The following is a 21,323-nucleotide window of genomic DNA, read 5'->3' as shown; positions in this document are numbered from 1 at the left end:
CTGCAAGCAGCCCAGTAAATGACACATCATAGGAATCAGAGCCTTTCTCTATCACTGGTGTGTCACTTGTGACAGACAGTGATGTGATGTCTGGCAATAGAAGGTCACAGCGTTTGGCTGTGCAAAATGTTCCCTGACTTTCTATTTTTCCAGCTGTTAGTATTCTGTGTACTAGGTATCTCCTCTCTGCTGGGTTTTCATCCTTTTACTTTAGGGCAATGGGGAGCTCCTCTTCAGCTGCTAATCATCTGTATTTCCTCTTGGGTTAAAATATTCTAATGTGTCCTGGACTTGTGGAGATATTCAGTTCCTTCACAAGGTTTGGATGCAAGCAGGTGGCTTGCACACACCAGTAGGATTGTTGTTGCTCTTTAATGAACTTCTTACTGAGTTGTCTAGTGATACATTTTTTGTTGTTTGCTTTGTTTGTTATCCGTGTGTGTCCTTTAGTACCTAGTGAAGTTGATGAAGAGCTCATCCAATCCGTTCCCTATTTAGGGGTCAGATCAGTGTCAGCCTAGAGTCAGGTATCCGGCTCGGCGTATAGGTGTGGAATCTATATAGGGTGGTGAGGGAACTCAAGGGCCAGCAGTAGACTTGGTCAGGGCTCTCATCTCCCCTTACCCTAGGCACAGGGTTTCCCTTCCCTCTCGCCGTTCTCTTGGTACTTCACTGTTCCTAGCGTGACACTGTCTCTACATTTATTCTGATTTTTAATTAAGTAGTAAACACTTAGTGACCGAATCCCATTAAATTCACAAAAATCCCATCATAGGTATTATAAATGTTATTTCCTCTCTACCAAGAGATAGACCCATTTCAGTTCTGGTCTCTTCTATACCCATAATCTAAACTGTTATAAAGGTTTGTGGCAGAGATGAGTGAACCTAAATAGTAAAGTTCGGTGTTTGTACCAAATACAGACTTTATACAAAACATCAGTGTTAGAGTTTGGAGTTCGGGTGCTTTATGTATCCTAACCACTCTGTGACGCCCTGGACTAGCCAGGTAGTCACAGACAGACCCATGCACAAACACCAGTCCCCTAATAAGGTAACAGCAGCCAACCTAAAAACCCTGAGCCACCTCCCTCAGGGCTTGATGGACACACCAGGGGGCGGAGCCAGGAGGTTGGCCACACCCACCGAGGAGTCCAGAGGGCCTGAGGCAGGAAAACAGTTAGTTAGAAGTCAGTGGAAGCTCAAGTTGAGTCGGAGTGGAGAGGAGTAAGAAAGAAGAGAAGAAACGTCTGTCAGGGATCTGGGTCGTAGCCAGGAGGCAGACGGTGGTTGCCGCCTGCAGGAGCCGGGAAGACGGCTGGTGGAACCGTAAGGGACCGGGACAGGGTACTGGCCCACCGGTACCGAACCTGGGAACCAACTGGAAACCAGAGCACCAGGAAGGGTACTCAGACCCTGAACGAGGTCCAGAAGCCACTGGACCACGTCGAATTTACTGATTGAGGTCTGGACCTTAGGTCCTTTCTCGTCCCAAGACCCGAAAGACGGCAACAGCCCACCGAGGGGAAAATAAAGCCACCGCACAGGCAGAGAGATCCCACGGGCCAGCGCCTACGGGCAAACGAGCTCTCCCGACACATACAAGCCGGGGAGCGGACTCCCGTCGCTGAAGCGCAGGCAGTCAAAATCTACAAAAGAGGTGCAGGAGAAAGTCGGGGACCACCAAACCGGGTGGGGGACCAGATGCAGCCGGCTGCGGGAACCGACCACCATCCTTTTGGTTTACCAGAGACTCCGGTGTATCTGTCATAGTGAGTACAACAGTGCCATCCGGCCGCGCGCCGCCCTGCACCGCACAGCCGCCACACACCTCCCCACACAGGTCCCGGGACCACCATCCCTACCCACAGAGGGGTTAACATCTTGCTGCACAACCATCTCCCTGGGTGCCCTGTAATTGCAGCGGTGGTGTCTACACCTTCGCCATGTCCCGTGGGTGGCGTCACGAACTATAACACAGCCACGGCTGTACACCTACCTAACAACCACCCCCCATGGAGATCGTCAGCAACACCCTTGCAGAGCGACGTGACCCCCGGGTTCGGAGACGCTCGAGCCACCCACCAAACGAGCCCAAACGCGAGCAGCTCGGCTGTGGCCGAGCAGTACACATTGACTCTTCTGGCGTCACGAACAGGATTGAAACCATCCACTTACCGGTGAATGTGCACCTTGAAGTAGAAGTCAGCGGTGATCCATTGCGAAATTTGGAGAATCCGCCATCTTGCCGCCATCTTTTGGCGCGAAGATTCCATCCAGAGTCGTCTTCTCCGCTAAAAGATCGCGAGAGTAAAGCCCCGCCCACTGGGAACAGAGCGGTGCAGGAAAGCGCGCGGCTGAAAAGTGAAACTGTGCAGAAAGAGCGCCGGGTGCCACGAAAAGACCAAGGGGGAGCAGATGAAAGATGTCTGCTCCCAAGCCTGATGCCGGCCTCACACTGACTGCTGGAGCGGCAGCGCCCGCAGAGAATGCTTCCGGCGAGAAGGAGGTTACAGCACCCGCTCCGGTCACAGGAGCGGTGGGCCCAGAGGCTCCGGCGGTGACTTCCCATGCAGCAGCTGGCGGTGAACCGCCTGCCGCAGGAAGGATGTCGGCCCCGGCAGTCCGCCCGGCCGTGACAGGAATAGCGCCCGACTTAGACGACCTCCCAATAGCCAGCTCGGAGCCGGAGGGGCAACCGACGGGGAGGCTGCGGCCCCCACCCTGGATGCCGGAGCTGTGGTGGCATAGGATCGGTTGCTGCCAGGGACGGCGACGTGGTTAGAGAGGAAGCTGGCGCAGGTCTGTATCCAGGTACGGGTCGAGTCGATGCAGCAAGCCTTAGGCTGGAAGCAGGAGATGCAAAAGATGGTGGCTGTGGTGCGGGCGAGCGAGAGGCCCGCCTCCTGGCAGGCACCCCGGCAAGATAAGGCCATGCAAACCCTTCCAGACCTGCCGACCCATCGGGAGGCAGGGCCCGCATGCGGTGAAACTGGCGAACCCCAGATGCTCCAGCACCCAGAAGAGACGGCGTTGCCTGTGGGGCTGACCCAGATCTCCGTGCAAGCCTCGGGTGTGAGGAGGGCATACATGGGTGCTCAGTTGCACGTCCGCCCCTCTTCACCACCCTCTGACCAGGAAAACACCAAAGAGTGCTAAAAGGCAGCGGATCCCGGCTGCCATGTTTGAAGTCCCCGTTGGGACTATACTGCCCGTCCCCGTTGGGACCCTGTTGAATACTGTTTGTCCCGTTTTTAACCCATAGACAAGGCCGTGAACATGCAGGCCACCCAAAAACTATTGGGTTTGTAAATAATTCCTGGACCACCCTTTCGGTCCCACCGCCTCCGGAGAGGCAGACTGGAGGAAGGGCCTGCGGGAATGTGATGGCCGAGGCCCTGTCACCAATGCAATCGGTGACAAGGGTTGCAAGGAGGTCCCCTGGACGTGGGGCCTCTGAGGGACTGCCGGGTATGGAACTTTGAACCTAGCCCGTTTGGGCAACACCTGGACCCGTTCCTGGACTGGGGAAAAGGGGTGTTGCCTGTTTCTTAGAGGCAGCATCAAGGCTAGGTTTGCTTGAGTGGGCAGCTGGAAGGACCCGGTCCCGTTTCCCGTTAATAAAAGTGTTTTTGTATATGTGCAAAGTTTAAGAATGTGCCTCCCGTAAGGGATGATTTAACCAGTTTACTTGAATGTAAAAAGTTTATTATATTTGTGTATGTTTTTCCCGTTTATCTTTTGCAGTTGAAAAGCAAACAAAAATAAACCGGTGGTGGTCGTGCAGCCCGCGGATGTTCTGCATTAAACCAAGGGGGAATGTGACGCCCTGGACTAGCCAGGTAGTCACAGACAGATCCATGCACAAACACCAGTCTCCTAATAAGGTAACAGCAGCCAACCTAAAAACCCTGAGCCACCTCCCTCAGGGCTTGATGGACACACCAGGGGGTGGAGCTAGGCAATTGGCCACGCCCACCGAGGAGTCCAGAGGGCCTGAGGCAGGAAAACAGCTAGTTAGAAGTCAGTGGAAGCTCAAGTTGACTCGGAGTGGAGAGGAGTAAGAATGGAGAGAAGAAACGTCTGTCAAGGATCTAGGTCATAGCCCGGATACCCTGTGGCCAGGAGGCAGATGGTGGTTGCCGCCTGCAGGAGCCGGTAAGACGGCTGGTGGAACCGTAAGGGACCAGGACAGGGTAGTGGCATGCCGGTACCAAACCTGGGAACCAACTGGAAACCGGGTACTCAGACTGAACGAGGTCCAGAAGCCACTGGACCACGTCGAATTTACTGATTGAGGTCTGGACCTTAGGTCCTTTTCAGTCCCAAGACCCGAAAGACGGCAACAGCGCACCGAGGGGGATAGAAAGCCACCGCACAGGCAGAGAGATCGGGCTCTCCCGACACATACAAGCCGGGGAGCGGACTCCCGTCGCTGAAGCGCAGGCAGTCAAAATCTACAACAGAGGTGCAGGAGAAAGGCGGCGACCACCAAACCGGGTGGGGGACCAGACGCAGCCGGTTGCGGGAACCGACCACCATCCTTTTGGTTTACCAGAGACTCCGGTGTATCTGTCATAGTGAGTATAACAGTGCCATCCGGCCGTGCGCCGCCCTGCACCGCACAGCCGCCACACACCTCCCCACACGGGTCCCGGGGCCACCATCCCTACCCACGGAGGGGTTAACATCTTGCTGCACGACCATCTCCCCCGAGTGCCCCGTAATTCTAGCAGTGGTGTCTACGCCTTCACCACGTCCCGTGGGTGGCGTCACGAACTATAACGCGGCCACGGCCGTACACCTACGTCCCCTAAACCGCCAGCCCCTTTCAGATCGTAGTGACCACAGGACCCCCTGGTCCAGAGACACTCGAGCCAACCACCAGCGAGCACGGATCCGAGCGGCTCGGCTCAGCCGAGCCCCGGGGCGGTACAAATGCACCACTTCATGAATCAGAACCCATTGGGGTGAGAGCTGGGCGGTGCAGTGAGATGGGCGGCAGGAGGGCACCGGGGTACTCACGATTAGGAGCACACACACGAGTCTCTGGTAAACCAAAGGTGATGGTGGTCGGTGCCCCCACCCGGTTGGTGGTCTCTGCCTTTCTCCTGCACCGTTTGTGTGATGTTGGGCTACCTGCGCTTCAGCGTCAGGAGTCCGCTCCCCGGCTAGTGGATGTCGGAAGAGACCTTTGCCCGCAGAGGCTGGCCCGTGGGATCTCTCTGCCGTGGCGGTGGCTTTCTATCCCCCTCGTTGGGCTGTTGCCTTCTTTCAGGACTTTGGGTGGGACAGAACCTATAGTCCTGGCCGCAATCAGTTAATTAGCTAGGCCCCAGTAGTTTCTGGACCTAGTTTCAGAGTCTGAGTACTCCCCTCTTGTGCTCTTGTTTCCAGTTCGGTTCCCCGGGTCGGTACCGGCGGGCCACTACCCTGTCCCGGTCCACCACGGTTCCGCTTGGCCGTCTTCCCGGCTCCTGCAGGTAGAGGCCTCCGTATGCCTCCTAGCCAAAGGTGCCTGGGCTCCTACCCTGGCACCAGTCAGACTGTCTCAGGCATGCATACGGGCCTGCTTCCACTCAACTTCACCTCCACTAACAGACTGCCTACTTTCCCCGCCTCAGGCTCTCTGAACTCCTCGGTGAGTATGGCCAACCGCCTGGCTCCGCCCCCTGGTGTGTCCATTAAGCCCTGGGGGAGGTGACTAGGTTTTAAGGGTTGGCTGATGACACCTTGTTAGGGGAGTGGTGTTGTGTGGGGCTCTATCTGTGACTACCTGGCTGGTCCAGGGCGTCACACATGTCTCTTCATGAATCTGGAGCGTTTGATGAGTGGCATGTGCCTCCTTGTGCCATGTAAGAAATATTACTCCCATCAGGGACTGGAGTGAAATTTCTGGCATAGGGAACACCACAGCTCATCATGAATTTAAGGAGCTGTGGTGTCACGTTCTGTCCCACCCAAACCCTGCCAATTCTGGAGTGAAAATGCCAAAAGCCGCCAAATGTTGGCACAACTTTCCAAATTTTTGAGACTTTTCAGAACTTTAGTGACAATTTTTTTGCCACAAACGTTTTGATAAATTGGGACTAGAGAGTATTAACAACTGCCACATTTCTAGGATGCAGTGCGATTCAATTTTCCCCTCACTATTTTTGTGTGAAATGCCTACAGCTCTGCCTCAACTTCAGAGGTTCTGAGACAAAATCATCACATCTAGACAATAGAGAAAGCTAGGCATGAAGAATATATACAGTGTGTCCACCCATATCCTGTCCACTGCCATTAACTTGAGAACGGCGGCAGCTATAGGCATGGAAGTGGTGTCTAGGTATAGTAAAGTAGCCATGCGTTACGCAATGAAACTATCTATAGGAAGGAAATTCCAGCGCGGTCCAATGTGTCTGATTAAAATTCATTTTTATTTACTAAATCCATAAAAATTAGGAAAATACAAAGCGGTCAGCAGGATATTGCATGGATGTTATTCAGACCCCACAAAGCTACGCGTTTCGACGTTGAGTCTTAATCATGCTCTGGGGAGGAAGAGATGTCGGTTTCCTATATCGTGTAACACACACCCTCCCAAATTACATGCACATGTTGTCATTAAGGAAGCTTTCACAAAGAAACATCACATTCAATAGGTGCATGCACTGCGGTTTTCCATAGATAGAATAAAGGAGGAGAAAGAGAAAAGAAATAGAGTGAAAAAGAAAAAAACACAGAAAAAAAGTAAAAGACTAGAAAGCAAAAGATAGAATGCAGAAAATATGTAGTGAAGAAAAGAAAGAAAAATGAAGGAAGAGAAAAGGACGAAATGATAGATGGAAAACAATAGTGGAAGAAAGGTGAGTTAAAAAAACTGTGATTAAAAACATAACATATATAGTTATTTGGGTATGAATATAAAATAAACTGGTGCATGATTATATAGAACAAAAATTGTACAATCATAATAGAAAAAATCACATCCTTGTGGATACCTTACATTACTTATTAATATTCTATATAAAAAGCTTCGGTAAATTAGACCCCTATCTAAATGCAGTATAAAGAAAAAGGAAGAGGGTTTCTCCTTTTTCAGTTGTAATTATAGACATGAATACAGTTGACCTACATATGGTGGCTATCTAATATAAGAACTATGGCTAAAAAATCAATGTAGGGAACCAAATATAGTATATGGTGGTAGTTAACAGACAGATTCATTGATATTAATTAATTTATTTTTTGTTTTTTATTTTTTATTATATATTAATGGAAATTATTGCTGGGAAATTAATAGTAAAATAAATCCCCGTTGAAATACTAATACCATATTACTATGTGTTATAATATTGTAATCATTCAAATACAATTTATATACTATAACTGAATAGAATTCTTGAAAGGGAAAAATATTCATAGGATAATTTGATGATGTACTGTAAATAAAATTATGTCATTTATTAATGATTTGAGACCCAGAAGCCTAGTTCTATACATTGTATATATTATGGTAGAAAACTACTAGGTTATAGTTATTATTACTATATATAAACTATAATCCAATTGTTAATTTTAATTCAAGTTTTTAATTTGTGATTTTATTTTTATATTATATTATAATTGAATATCATTAAGTCTATAAATTTGTACTATAATCCTTTGTAATGTATAGGCGAAGGAATAAAAGTATTATCAAGTGTCTCAATCAATTTCCTGATTATAAGTATGGGCAAAAACCTGATATTTATGTGTGTTGTCATTTCCCTTAAGGATCACTAAAATTACAATCGTCCCCTCAGCCATTACAATATTAATCCAACAAATTCTTTTGTAAATTGTTAGATTATGTCATTATGAAGATGACAAAAACGCAGGGAGTGGGAAGAGAAGGGGGGGAAAGATGGCAGAGGAGAAAGGGATTAATCTATTATGGGAATTAGTAATGTAAAATAAGGTCTTGTCGATAGTTCATCCCATGTGGTATTCTAGTCTCCAGGGTGAGGATCCAATATGTTTCTCTATTAAGGAGTTTCCTCCTATGATCACCACCCCGGATAGGTCTGAAAACCTTTTCTATACCTGTAAATTTAAAGTTATGTAGATCCCCTCCATGTACAGTTTGGAAATGTCGGGAGGCCGCTGATACCGACACAGCCTGTGGATTTGTCGCATCTAATAGATGGCGCCTTATTCTAGTCTTTAGCGGTCCCACTGTGCATCCTGTGTACTGGAGTTTACATGCATCACATGAAATGAGGTATACAACATGGTTTGTATTGCAATTAATAAATTAATCTATAGCGCCACCTGGTGGAAAACAACGGAGTTAGCATTTTTATCTCGAAAATGGAACGAGATAGAGAAAAAAGTGAATTACAAAGTTGTAGGGCATCATCAAATCAATACGAATCGACACCTTGCATACAGAAATGCTATGATTTGAACGTGTAAAACTCACAAGGCTGCGGACATGAAGCGATACCTCGTGGAGTCATTGGGTATGGTGGCTGCGTGGAGTGGCCTCCACGCTCACCTGACCTGACCCCATTGGACTTCTTTCTGTGAGGTTACATCAAACAGTAGGTGTATGCGACCCCTCTATCAACATTGCAGGACCTACAACGACGTATCACAGATGCTTGTGCGGAGGTGTCATCCACCATATTGCACACCGTGCAGCAAGATACAGTATGCTGTCCAGAGTCCAGATGTGCATTGCAGTGGACGGTGGCCACTTTGAGCATCAAAGTTAAATGAGCGCCATATGTGTGACCAGCATTCAATGTTTTGGGGGGATCATGGGTTTGATATCATAGCATTTCTGTATGCAAGGTGTCGATTCGTATTGAATTAATGATGCCCTACAACTTTGTAATTCACTTTTTTTATCTCGTTCCGTTTTCGAGATAAAAATGCTAACTCCGTTGTTTTCCACCAGTTGGCACTATAGGTGGTTTCATTGCGTAGCGCATGGCTACTTTACTATACATAGACATCACTTCTATGCCTATAGCTGTCACCGTTCTCAAGTTAATGGCGGTGGACAGGATATGGGTGGACACACTGTATATTTACAAGCATTTATTAACAAAACAACAAGTTTTGAAATGCAATTATATACAATATGATATACTTAAGAATTCCTATCTCCAATCTGGGGCTGCACTTTTTAGTAAATAAATCAATGGGAAATCTGAAATTAGTGAATTATCTAAATATAATCCAGTATCAAAACAATTCACGAATGTTCCTTAAGGCTCTCAAAAGGGCTAACAGTGTGCCAACTAAAAAAGAAAATGAATATTCACTGCTCCCGATGCCATAATCCCACCCCTCTAGGCAATGAAGCCAGCGCCAACCAAGAGGTGGGCAGTATTATTAGCATGGGGAGCAGTGAATATTCATTCTCTTTAATATTGGGTACACATAATCACCCAGCCGCCGGCTTACTGCTGTGGCTGGGCGATCACAAGATGAAGGCCATATATACAAGTATGGTGATGTATATACTAGGACAAGGGACATACATACCAGGATGGGGATCGTATATACCAGAATGGGATAAAGATGGGCAACATATATACGAGGATGAAGGACATATACACAAGGATGGGAGACACATATACCTAGAAGGGGATCAGGATGGGAGACATTAGTATAGAATTGAGTGATTTTATCCCCGTAACAGTGTCAGCAGTAGATCCCCCCATAACAGTGCTTCATGACCACATTTTTTAGTCAAACGTTTTCCCTATATTCCTCCTTCAAAATCTAGGTGTGTCTTATGGTCCGAAAAAATACGATAAGTTTAAAAATAGAGAAAATGGTTCTATCCCTGACCATTTCTTATTTGATCAATTGTAACCGATTTTTTGATAAAACTCTTTGAATTATGGTACATTATGATGCCTTCTCCCGTGTGACTCATCTGACAACAGGAGCTAATTAGTCTTAAAAACATTTGGCAAATTCTGAAAGCAAGAATGGCTGCTCCGCTCTGTTGGTTTTCTGATGTCGGCAAGACTTGATTTATTAGTTAAACATTTCAATTATTTACAACATGAAAAAGATTCCTTCCCTGTGCGGCTTCTTCACATGTTTAACAGGATATGATTTCTGAGAATTACATTTTCCACATTCAGAACATAAACATGGTTTATTTTGTGTGAAATTTTTGATGGTCAACAAGACTTAATTTCATAGTAAAACATTTACCGCATTCTGGGCATGAAAATGGCTTATCCCCTGTGTGAGATCTTTCATGCCTAACAAGATCTGATTTCTGAATAAAACATTTCCCGCACTCTGAACATGAAAATGGCTTCTCCCCTGTGTGAGATCTTTGATGCACAACAAGATCTGATTTCCGAATAAAACATTTCCCGCACTCTGAACATGAAAATGGCTTCTCCCCTGTGTGAATTCTTTGATGCTCAACAAGATCTGATTTCTGAATAAAACATTTCCCGCACTCTGAACATGAAAATGGCTTCTCCCCTGTGTGAGATCTTTGATGCACAACAAGATCTGATTTCCGAATAAAACATTTCCCGCACTCTGAACATGAAAATGGCTTCTCCTCTGTGTGAATTCTTTGATGCTCAACAAGATTTGATTTCCGAATAAAACATGTCCCACATTCTGAACATGAAAATGTCTTCTCCCCTGTGTGAATTCTTTGATGCTCAACAAGATTTGATTTCCAACTAAAACATTTCCCACATTCTGAACATGTAAATAGCTTCTCCCCTGTGTGAAATGTCTGATGTGTAACAAGATGTGATTTCTGAATAAAACATTTCCCACATTCTGAACATGAAAATGGCTTCTCCCCTGTGTGATTTTTCTGATGTGTAACAAGATGTGATCTCTGAATAAAACATTTCCCACATTCTGAACATGAAAATGGCTTCTCCCCTGTGTGAATTCTTTGATGCTCAACAAGATTTGATTTCCGAATAAAACATTTCCCACATTCTGAACATGAAAATGTCTTCTCCCCTGTGTGAATTCTTTGATGCTCAACAAGATTTGATTTCCGAATAAAACATTTCCCGCATTCTGAACATGTAAATGGCTTCTCCCCTGTGTGAAATGTCTGATGTGTAACAAGATGTGATTTCTGAATAAAACATTTCCCACATTCTGAACATGAAAATGGCTTCTCCCCTGTGTGATTTTTTTGATGCTCAACAAGATCTGATTTCCTAATAAAACATTTCCCACACTCTGAACATGAAAACGGCTTAATCCTTGTGTGAGATTTTTGATGCTCAACAAGTTCTGATTTCCGAATAAAACATTTCCCACACTTTGAACATGAAAATGGTTTCTCCCCTGTGTGAATTTTCTGATGTCTAGTAAGGTATGATTTCTGAATAAAACATTTCCCACATTCTGAACATGAAAATGGTTTCTCCCTTGTAGGAGCGGTTTCATGTTCCAGATCCCTTCTGTAACTTTTATTTTGCTTACAATTCTGTGATAAATCGGAATTTTGGACTTGTTTGAAAAGATCAGATGATAAAGCTTTCCGAGGAAGGACTGGAGGTATATCTGGGACAACAGCATGCTCTTCATATGTATCATGTGTGATACTTTGATCATCTGTTTTAAATTCTGAAGATATTAGATGTCCATCTGAACTCCCAATACAGTCATCTGCTAAAAATAAACACAATGTTATTAGTTTTTAATATTATCTTGAAAGTACATTTATTTTTTTTAAACCATAACAACTGAAATTAAATAAACAAAAAATGTATTCTGAATCTGTTTTCCAATTTCGACATCTACGAGTTACATCTTCGTTAATTCGGATTTCCAATTCCTAGCACCAGTTCTCTGGAATGTGCTATAGTAAAAAATCAGATTGATTGTCAACAAGTGACTGCCGGTTAATGAAGGACCGGGGGCTCCTATACTGTCCCTCACGCTAGGGGACCCTAAGCTATTCCTAACCTATGGATTACCCCTGAAGATGGAGATGCAGAAGTCCCGTTCCTTACTAGTCTCCTGACTAGATTTAATCTGTGATCCCCAAGGGAAGGAAGGGTCAGGAGTATGATGGAAATACAGATTAAGACAGACGGGACACATTGCAAACTCAAAGAAATAAACAGTAAGAGACTAAGGAGAAAAGCAAGAGCAGAAAGGCAGCAACAAAAAGACAACAAGGGTTAACACCACAACAGCTCACTGTAATAATGCACAATAACCACCGGTAAGTCTGGATCACAGCACCTCACCAGACCAGTATAGGTAAACTATAGCTGGCATTAATGAAATAGTCCAGCCAGCATATACAGAACGGGAGCGAACAATACTTTCTCCTCTACAGCAGGTGATCAAAGACATCAACAAGCAGCCCAGCAGAGAATAACTCTTGCTAGCCTGCCCAAGCCTGTGGTTCGACGCCTGCGTCTCCCTGCACTGCTCACAGACATCAGAGCAGTTAACATGCAAAGAACCAAAATCTATAATTTCCATAGATCCTTACGCCGCCATGAGAGTTGGCAAAACCTGCAAACATCTCCTTGGAACATTGATCCACAACATAGACAATTTCAAAGAGGGTTTTTTTTTTAAGACAAAAATAAAGACAGATGCTGGAAATTTAACTGGGTTGTCTGGGACTGTAATGCTGATGACCCATTCTTAGGCTTTTTAACCAAAGCAGGTAGCAGGGTCTGTGCAGATAAACATTAGGGCTCCAATTCATCAAGACTGGCGATGTACACTGAAAAATGACGTCGGGGACTGGAGTGAGATTTCTGGCATAGGGAACGTCGCAGTTTGTTATGAATTAGAGAAACAGCATCACACCCTTCTTCTGCAAAGCTCAGCCCATTTTGGCAAAGCTGGTTAAAATTGGCGTAAACACACACAGACAGACATCAGTCTGTCTCCTCTTCAGCTTTAGACTTTTGCAATTGAGACCTTTGGTTATATGCCGTGATGTCAAAAAGGTCCTTAAGCTGTCCTATAATTGGCATATAAACACTGGGGCCCCTAGGAGAAAGGGGGACTGCAATTGCCCAGTTTGCTCTTAAGAGAACTTTGGTTACATCATGTCACGTCTTTGAAGTGAAAGGTCCTTAAACAATCAACCTCAGAATACAACTAATGTGGTCCCTAAGAAAGTATGGTCTTGAGAATTTGTGCAGTTTGACTCCTCCCAACGCTGGCCCTGACTGTAACTAGGGTTTATTTTTGGAGTAGGTCTTATATTTCAATCATTCTTCAAAAATCCCATAAAATCGTGCTAGTGAAGCGACCGGTGGTAGGGCCGCGGGTGTGTGTGAAAGCTCTATTCCAACAAAATCCCCATACTCAGATTTTACCGGTAGTAACATTTCTTTACTAGGAAACATATTTATAACACAATCAACCGAACTATCTGCGCACATGTGTATAGTGGAGTCCCCGGATCTTCACTCCTTCCGGGTACGCAGCAAGAAAAAACAACAAAGAAATGGCGGCAACTTTCCCTAACTTTCCCTACAATCACGTACCAGTCTATCCCAGAAGAAGATGCCGCTCCCACGTCGCAGGCCTGGAGTCTCACGATGCTGGGTCCCGGTGCAGCGCTGAAAGGATGCAGCTCCTCGGTCTTTTCCTTTTGATCTTCTCCCGCTGGTACCGGATTCTAGTCAGTCTTTTAGTCCCAGGGCACACCGAGCAGAAGGAGGGAGATCACGGCCCCTGCACTTGCACTCAGGGTGCGATGCTCTGCAGTCCGGTTAGATCCTTGGTGAAAACAAAGTCCTGCAGACCGGAGAGGGCAGAAACCACTTCCACAGGGTGATTCCTCCAAGAATCCGGCGGCAAAAGAGCCCTCTGTTCAGGGAGACCACACGCAGCTCTCTCCTGGCTGAACTCTGGGGCTGAATAATAATCCCGCAATTTTTCTTCCTGGTTAGAACACACAAGCTCCAGCAGGGGATTTCCCACCTCTGTGTTTGTGATTGCACAGTCTGACACTGCCCCCTTGTGGGCAAGTGCTGAAGCAATATTCAAATCCATTTCTACATTAATGATGCAGTCTGAATTGTTGATCCCATTACATACCCCCCCACTTAAAGGTTGGCAGTCCCTGTCAACTACCGTCGGTTCCCAGGCAGCGATGACTGCAGATGTCACAGGGGTTGGTTGAGAAGTGGGCCATACATACTGGTCCCTGTAGGACCGCCCGGGCGGGATCCCAGCAGTGGTGCGGTCAGTACGTCTCAAGGGTCGGTTGTTCCCCTCCCCGTCACTGTCTCTACGCCCCACTTCAGTCAGCACTCCGGGGGAAGAACTGGGTTGTGTAGGTGGAACACCGGTCTCAGAGTCGACGTGATCACTATGCTGGGAAACGTCCGTGACGTCAGTCGTGTTAGCAGCGTCACCCCCTCCGGGTACTGTGGTAGGGAAGTCAGGCTGGGATCGGCAGGGACGCAACATATTTCGGTGCACAGTGCGAATGCTGCGACTGTCTTCACCCTGCACTCGGTATACATGCCCGTTGGGGTAGGGGCGTTCGATTACCCGGTAGACTTCAGTCTCCCACTTGGCTCGAAGTTTCCCTTGTGGCTTCTTGATACGGAGAAGGACTAGCTGTCCCAACTTCAAGGGTTGCTCTTGCACGGGGAGTGGATCAGCATGTATCTGGCCCTGGATTTGTTGGCTCACCAGCCGGTGTACAGTATCCATCTTCTGTCGGTGAGCATTTAGCCAGGAGGGGTAGTTATGGCAGACATCATCTCCAGGGCGGAATAGGTTCAGGTCATGGACCCCTTTTCCGGGGCGGCCAAAGAGAAGGGTGTGTGGGGTGTAACCAGTCACGGAGTGGACCTGGTTGTTGTAGGCCCATACTAGATCGGGAAGGAATTGGGGCCATTGGTCTTTCTTATCATTGGCCAGGGTGCGGATCAGCTGGAGTAGAGTCCGGTTGAAGCGTTCACATGCACCGTTCCCTTGTGGGTGGTAAGGAGTGGTCCTCGACTTCTGAATCCCATACATCCGATGCAGCTCTTCGATGACTCGGCCTTCGAAACAAGCCCCCTGGTCGGAGTGCAACCTCTCCGGACACCCATAGACGTGGATGAACTGTCGACAGATGGCCCGTGCAGCCGATTCAGCCGTCTGGTCTTTGGTAGCAACAGCGACAGCGAATTTTGTGAAGTGATCCACCATGACTAGGCAGTACTGATAGCCACTGCTCGCCGTCCCAATCAGCAGGTAGTCCACCATCAACAGCTCAAGGGGCCTGGATGTTTTGTCTGGACAGGTGCCCGCTGCTCAGGGGACTTGTGTAGTTCACAGGTGCGACAGGTCTGGCAGAAGTCTTCAACCAGCTTGCGGAGCCCCGGACAATAGATGGACTGTTGAATCCATCGAAAGGTCTTGTCTATTCCGAAGTGTCCATTCCTTTTGTGGGCTTGGGCCACCATCTCACGGGCCAATTGCTCAGGCAACACAACTTGTGTGCATTCCTCCAGCATGTGCGACAAGAGAACCTTCCGGTATAGCACTCCTTCTCTCAGAATCAGCCGGTCCCACTGACTGAGCAGGGTCAAGGTCCCGGTAGACAGTCGTGCCCGTATATCGGCGGGAGGCTTCTGCTGCCGCTTCACCCATTGTTTGAGTAGAGCCCATTCAGGGTTCTGATCCTGGAGCCTGCACCACTCCTGGGGTGGCAAGGCGACCCCCACTGGAGTTCCAGCTTCACCCACAACGAACTGGCGGTAATCCATCATCTGTTGGGCGAGCTTTGCAAAGTCAGGCGTCTCGTCCCCTTCTAATTCTTCATCCCGGTCTCGGTTGAGTAAGGGGTATGACACTCTAGACAGGCTGTCCGCATTTTGATTCTCAGCTCCAGCCCTATATTTGATCTTGTAATTGAACTTGGAGAGCCGAGCCATCCAACGCTGCTCCATGACTCCGAGCTTCACATTTTCTAAGTGGGCCAACGGGTTGTTATCGGTCAGGACTAGTACTTCAGCCCCCGTGAGGTATCCTGCAAATTTATCCGCCATAGCCCACGTTAGGGCCAACAGCTCCAGCCGGAACGAGCTATAATTGGTGGGGTTCTTCTCGCCCTCATGTAGGGACCGACTGGCATAGGCTATGACCCGTTCCTTGCCTTCTTGGACCTGTGAAAGTACTGCCCCTAGACCCTGTAGACTGGCATCGGTGTGGAGTTGGAAGGGCAGGTTGTAGTCCGCATATGCCAGGATGGGGGGAGACGTTAAGGCACCCTTTAGGGCTTGGAAGGACTCTTCCTGGCTGGGTCCCCAGCTGATGGGTCGTCCTCTGGGGCTGTTGGTGGTCCCTCGAAGCAGGTCATGCAAGGGTGCAGCAAGCCGGGCGAAGTTTTTGACGAACCGGCGGTAGTAGCCGGCCAACCCCAGGAACGCCCTGACCTCCTTGACGTTTGTGGGCTGCGGCCAATCCCGTACGGCGGCTATCTTCTCTGAAGACGGCTGGACACCTTCGGCTGAGATCCGGTGGCCCAGGTAATTGATCTCGGGCTGCAGAAGACGGCACTTGTTGGGTTTCAACTTCAGGCCATGTTCTCTCAACCTACTGAACACACGGCCCAGCTGCTGCAGGTGTTCTTCAAATGTGGCCGAATAGACTACAATGTCGTCCAGGTAGATGAGGGTGAAGTCGAAGTTGAAGTCTCCCAAGCAGCGCTCCATCAGCCGCTGGAAAGTCCCCGGCGCGTTGTTCAGACCAAAGGGCATCCGGTCAAACTCGTACAGGCCCATGGGTAGGATGAAAGCAGTCTTCTCTCTATCTTTCTCGTGCATAGGTACCTGCCAATATCCGCTGGCCAGATCCAACGAAGAGAAGTATTTGGCTTTCTTCAGGGCTGTCAGGGATTCTTCGATCCTTGGCAAAGGGTATGAGTCCCGGATGGTGCAAGCATTCAAACGGCGGTAGTCCACACAGAATCTCAGGGACCCGTCCTTCTTCTTGACTAACACCACCGGTGCAGCCCAGGGGCTCTGGCTTTCTCGTACCACTCCAGCGTGTAGCATGGAATTCAGGAGATTTTTCACTTCTTGGTATTGCTGGGGAGGTATTTGGCGGTACCTTTCACGGATAGGAGCAGTGTCATCTGTGGGGATTTCGTGCTTGATACTGGTGGTGCACCCAAAGTCGGTGTCATGCCGGGCAAAGGACGCCTGATGCTCTTGAAGTAGCTCTTCCACCTGGGACACCTCCCGTTTGGAGTATTGGGATACGTCCAACTGACACTTCTCTCTTAGTTCTCGCCCCGCGTTGGTGTCACCCGCGACAGCGGCCATGGCAGAGACCGTCACTGTCCAATCTCCGTCTGTAGACGGTACAAACTGGAGGGAGCTCATAGGGTTCACCTCTTCGGTTAGAGCGTAGACTCGGGCGAGCTGTGTCCCGGCTTCTAGGTCAACTCTCACGTTAGCTGTGTTGCCCAGCCTGACAGGAATTCTTCCCTTTTTCACTACTGCTAGAGTTCGAGCGACTAGTGGATTCAGCTTCCCTTCCTTCGGGGTGCGCGGCTCGATCAGCACCTCCCCACCTTCAAGCTGTCTCGTGGTGCTAAGGGGTAGTGAGATAACTGTCTCTTTCCCAGCCGGTAAGGTGATCTTAGTATGGCGGGGTCACGGTGATCATGGCCAGCAGCAGTTGTTCTTCTGTCATTCGCTGGAGGTTGCAGGTCCGGACCACTTGCTGAAAGGCACGGCGGGTGGCCCTATGTGCGGTCACTTCTTGCCAGTACTTGGGCCCCTTCTTGGTAAACAACACCAGATTGAGGTCTTTCAAGATGTTCATCCCAATAATCATTGGCGTCTCTGATCCAAAGCCTTCCCTGACCACGATTATCCCTCTCTTCCCGAGATCTTGGCCACAGATTTCGGTGTTCTTCCAGGCAACTCCCGTCACCGGAATGGGTAGATTATTGGCTGCTTTGATCTTGATGGCGGTATCAGGGTCATAGGCAACCCGCGGCTTTAGACACTCTTCGTAGAACTGCTCGGAGATGGTGGATACCTGAGACCCAGTATCCATTAACCCTTGTACGGCGATCCCTTCCAGTAATACTTCCAGGGTGGGGCTATTTGATGCAAGTTTGTTCCGTGGCTGGCTCTGTTTTCCTACACCCCTCTCTTTGGCGTCCCCTGCCGAGTGAGCCTCTTTGGCAGGGGCGTCTAGTTTAAAGGCGGCCGCTGTTGTGGGACATGACTTGCTGGTTCTGGTAGATCAGACTGTGGATGAACTTGAAAGTTCTGGGGGCAACGGTTGGCTCTATGGCGGGGATCGCCACATGTCCAGCATCTTCCCATCGGCCGGCTGGGTTGTTGTCTCGCTTGCCGGCCCGCCTGTTGGTCTAGGGTGAGCTGTAACACCTGTTTCTGCAACTCTGCTACCATCTGCTTCAGTTCTTCCGTGTTGCTGTTCGGAGTCCCGATACCAGATATGGACCTGCAAGCGGCGGTATATGTCTGTGTCTCCACGACAGGTCCCCTTGAACGTTCTATAGCTTCTTGTTTGACCTCAGCGAACGTAAAGGCCGGATTTATCCGGAGTAGATCTTGCAATGAGCGGTTAAGGTACGGGTCTCTCAATCCGGTCACGAACTGATCTCTCAACACCAGGTCACGGGCACCCGTACTAGCTATCTGTTCTTCGTTTCTACAGGCTTGTTCTAGTAGTACTTGAAGGGCATTGGCATATTGAGGAATGTCCTCCGACTCGAGCTGAGTACGCCGGAAGAACATATAGCGCAATGTTCCCGCATAAGTGGTCGGCCCATAGGTGTTCTCCAGCACCCGCACCAAGTCATCCAACGTACGCTGGCCCCTAACCGTCTCCAGCCTGACTGTCGTTTACGCTTCCCCCTCTAATGTTAGCATGGCCATTTCTGCTAAGGTCTTAGGATCAGTGTTATACATTTCCCCCACTATCTTAAGTTGTTCAGTCCATTCGGTTACAGGATAGTTCCGTCCGTCAAACTTTCTCACCTGATTGACAATAGACGGCGGGGGAGCTGTCCGGTTATAAGTTACTACCGGGGGATGATTTTGTTGGTCACACATCCTGCTGACTACGCCACATGAAGCGACCGGTGGTAGGGCCGCGGGTGTGTGTGTAAGCTCTATTCCAACAAAATCCCCATACTCAGATTTTACCGGTAGTAACATTTCTTTACTAGGAAACATATTTATAACACAATCAACCGAACTATCTGCGCACATGTGTATAGTGGAGTCCCCGGATCTTCACTCCTTCCGGGTACGCAGCAAGAAAAAACAACAAAGAAATGGCGGCAACTTTCCCTAACTTTCCCTACAATCACGTACCAGTCTATCCCAGAAGAAGATGCCGCTCCCACGTCGCAGGCCTGGAGTCTCACGATGCTGGGTCCCGGTGCAGCGCTGAAGGGATGCAGCTCCTCAGTCTTTTCCTTTGATCTTCTCCCGCTGGTACCGGATTCTAGTCAGTCTTTTAGTCCCAGGGCACACCGAGCAGAAGGAGGGAGATCACGGCCCCTGCACTTGCACTCAGGGTGCGATGCTCTGCAGTCCGGTTAGATCCTTGGTGAAAACAAAGTCCTGCAGACCGGAGAGGGCAGAAACAACTTCCACAGGGTGATTCCTCCAAGAATCCGGCGGCAAAAGAGCCCTCTGTTCAGGGAGACCACACGTAGCTCTCTCCTGGCTGAACTCTGGGGCTGAATAATAATCCCGCACTTTTTCTTCCAGGTTAGAACACACAAGCTCCAGCAGGGGATTTCCCACCTCTGTGTTTGTGATTGCACAGTCTGACACTGCCCCCTTGTGGGCAAGTGCTGAAGCAATATTCAAATCCATTTCTACATTAATGATGCAGTCTGAATTGTTGATCCCATTACACTAGATCTTATTTTCTGACTAGGTTCAATTTTCAGGGAAACAGGATATTCATGAATCCTCTGCAGGTCTTTTAGTTGCCTTCATAACAACATAGAGAAGGCACTAGAAACAAACAGAAGGAAAGACAATACAGTAGAAAAAAACAAACAGCAGAAAGCCTAAAAATGTAAACACAAAATTAGTGCATAAAGTACATGAGTAGATATTTCTTACCGGATAGAACTAGAGTTAACACATCCTGAGGAACATCAGGATCTTCTTGTTTACAGTCCTGTTGGAGAAGAGGACGGGGACATCTCTCTGGTGTTGTCTTCTTACTGGATAGACCTGGAGGAGACACATACAGGGACTGAATTCATTCCTTACATACAGATTATTATAAGCCGTGTGTATTTAGTCCTGTCTATTACCTGGTGATGTGAGGGGCTGGGGATCCTCCATCATGACGTCCTTGTATAGATCTTTGTGTCCTTCTAAATACTCCCACTCCTCCATGGAGAAATAGACGGTGACGTCCTGACACCTTATAGGAACCTGACACATACAATGATACCGTCACCCCCGATCCCTTCATAGCGTTACTGTATAATGTCCCAGCATTCCCAGCAGTGTCACCTCTCCAGTCAGCAGCTCAATCATCTTGTAGGTGAGTTCTAGGATCTTCTGGTCATTGATGTCCTCATGTATCGGGGGGTGAGGTGGAGGCCCTGTGATTGGGCTCAGGGGTCTTCCCCATCCCTCAGACACAGGGGCCTGACAGCGCTCACTAGAGGTCTTCTTCACTACTGTGTAATCCTGGTTATGAAGAGACACAGTAATAAATCTCACTCCAGACATTTCCAGAGTCCTCACCTCTCCAGTTCTGTCCATCTGTTATTCCCATAGATAAGAATGATGTAATGTAACATCATCAGAATCTCTCACCTCTCCAGTAAGCCGGAAGAGGATCTCTAGGGTGAGGTGTAATATCCTCTCCGCCATCTTGTCCCTGTCCATATCCATCCTTCACGGGGCAATCAGGAGAATTCTCTTATATAGAAGATCTCCACTGAGAGGATCCGATATTGTAGGGACCTGAATGGGGAGAAGAAGGACCCATATGTAAAATTAATGGAGATAAGGGAGGTGAGATATCATTTGGATAGGAAAAAAATTCAACCTGACGTGCTATATAAGTAGTAAAACCGACCGATAAAAGTAGCACATTATTTTTATAAAAAAAACACAATCCTTCATACGACAATGTGAATGGAGAAATAAAAGAGTAATTGTTCCCGGAATAAGAGGAGGAAAATACAAAAGTGCAAAAATAAAAAAATCCCAGATTTTCGGTTAAGAAGGGGCAGAATTTACCACCCATTTCTTGTATGAATGCAGCAAAATAGTGAAAATTAATCCAATTACAAAATGTGTCCACATTATATTTCACTCCTAAACTAGAAAAATTATG

At 47.9% G+C, this 21,323-nt stretch overlaps 1 protein-coding gene across 1 annotated transcript; it reads right to left on the bottom strand.

The window, feature by feature from the left end:
* Positions 1 to 9,363: 9,363 nt before the first annotated feature.
* On the bottom strand, positions 9,364 to 20,710 carry LOC142259045 (uncharacterized). The gene is made up of 4 exons (XM_075331575.1): positions 20,489 to 20,710; positions 20,284 to 20,407; positions 20,087 to 20,200; positions 9,364 to 11,651 (listed from the first exon to the last, which is right to left on the bottom strand). The coding sequence occupies exons 1-4, from the start codon at positions 20,708 to 20,710 to the stop codon at positions 10,147 to 10,149; spliced, it is 1,965 nt and encodes a 654-aa protein (XP_075187690.1). The 3' UTR covers positions 9,364 to 10,146.
* Between the last annotated feature and the right edge of the window lie 613 nt (positions 20,711 to 21,323).

The sequence above is a fragment of the Anomaloglossus baeobatrachus genome (genome assembly GCF_048569485.1).
Source record: "Anomaloglossus baeobatrachus isolate aAnoBae1 chromosome 5 unlocalized genomic scaffold, aAnoBae1.hap1 SUPER_5_unloc_23, whole genome shotgun sequence".
Classification (NCBI taxonomy): Eukaryota; Metazoa; Chordata; class Amphibia; order Anura; family Aromobatidae; genus Anomaloglossus; species Anomaloglossus baeobatrachus.
The sequence above is the reverse complement of the archived record's forward strand: the minus strand, read 5'-3'. Positions and strand labels throughout refer to the sequence as shown.

What these genes read in the sequence shown, in the direction of transcription:
- LOC142259045 (XM_075331575.1), bottom strand. Translation starts at nt 20,710, where the DNA reads ATGTCTGGAGTGAGATTTATTACTGTGTCTCTTCATAACCAGGATTAC. An exon ending in TTGAGCTGCTGACTGGAGAG is followed by an intron (nt 20,408 to 20,488) that starts GTGACACTGCTG and finishes TGTATGTGTCAG; the next exon opens with GTTCCTATAAGGTGTCAGGA. An exon ending in GTTAACTCTAGTTCTATCCG is followed by an intron (nt 11,652 to 20,086) that starts GTAAGAAATATC and finishes TATTTTTAGCAG; the next exon opens with ATGACTGTATTGGGAGTTCA.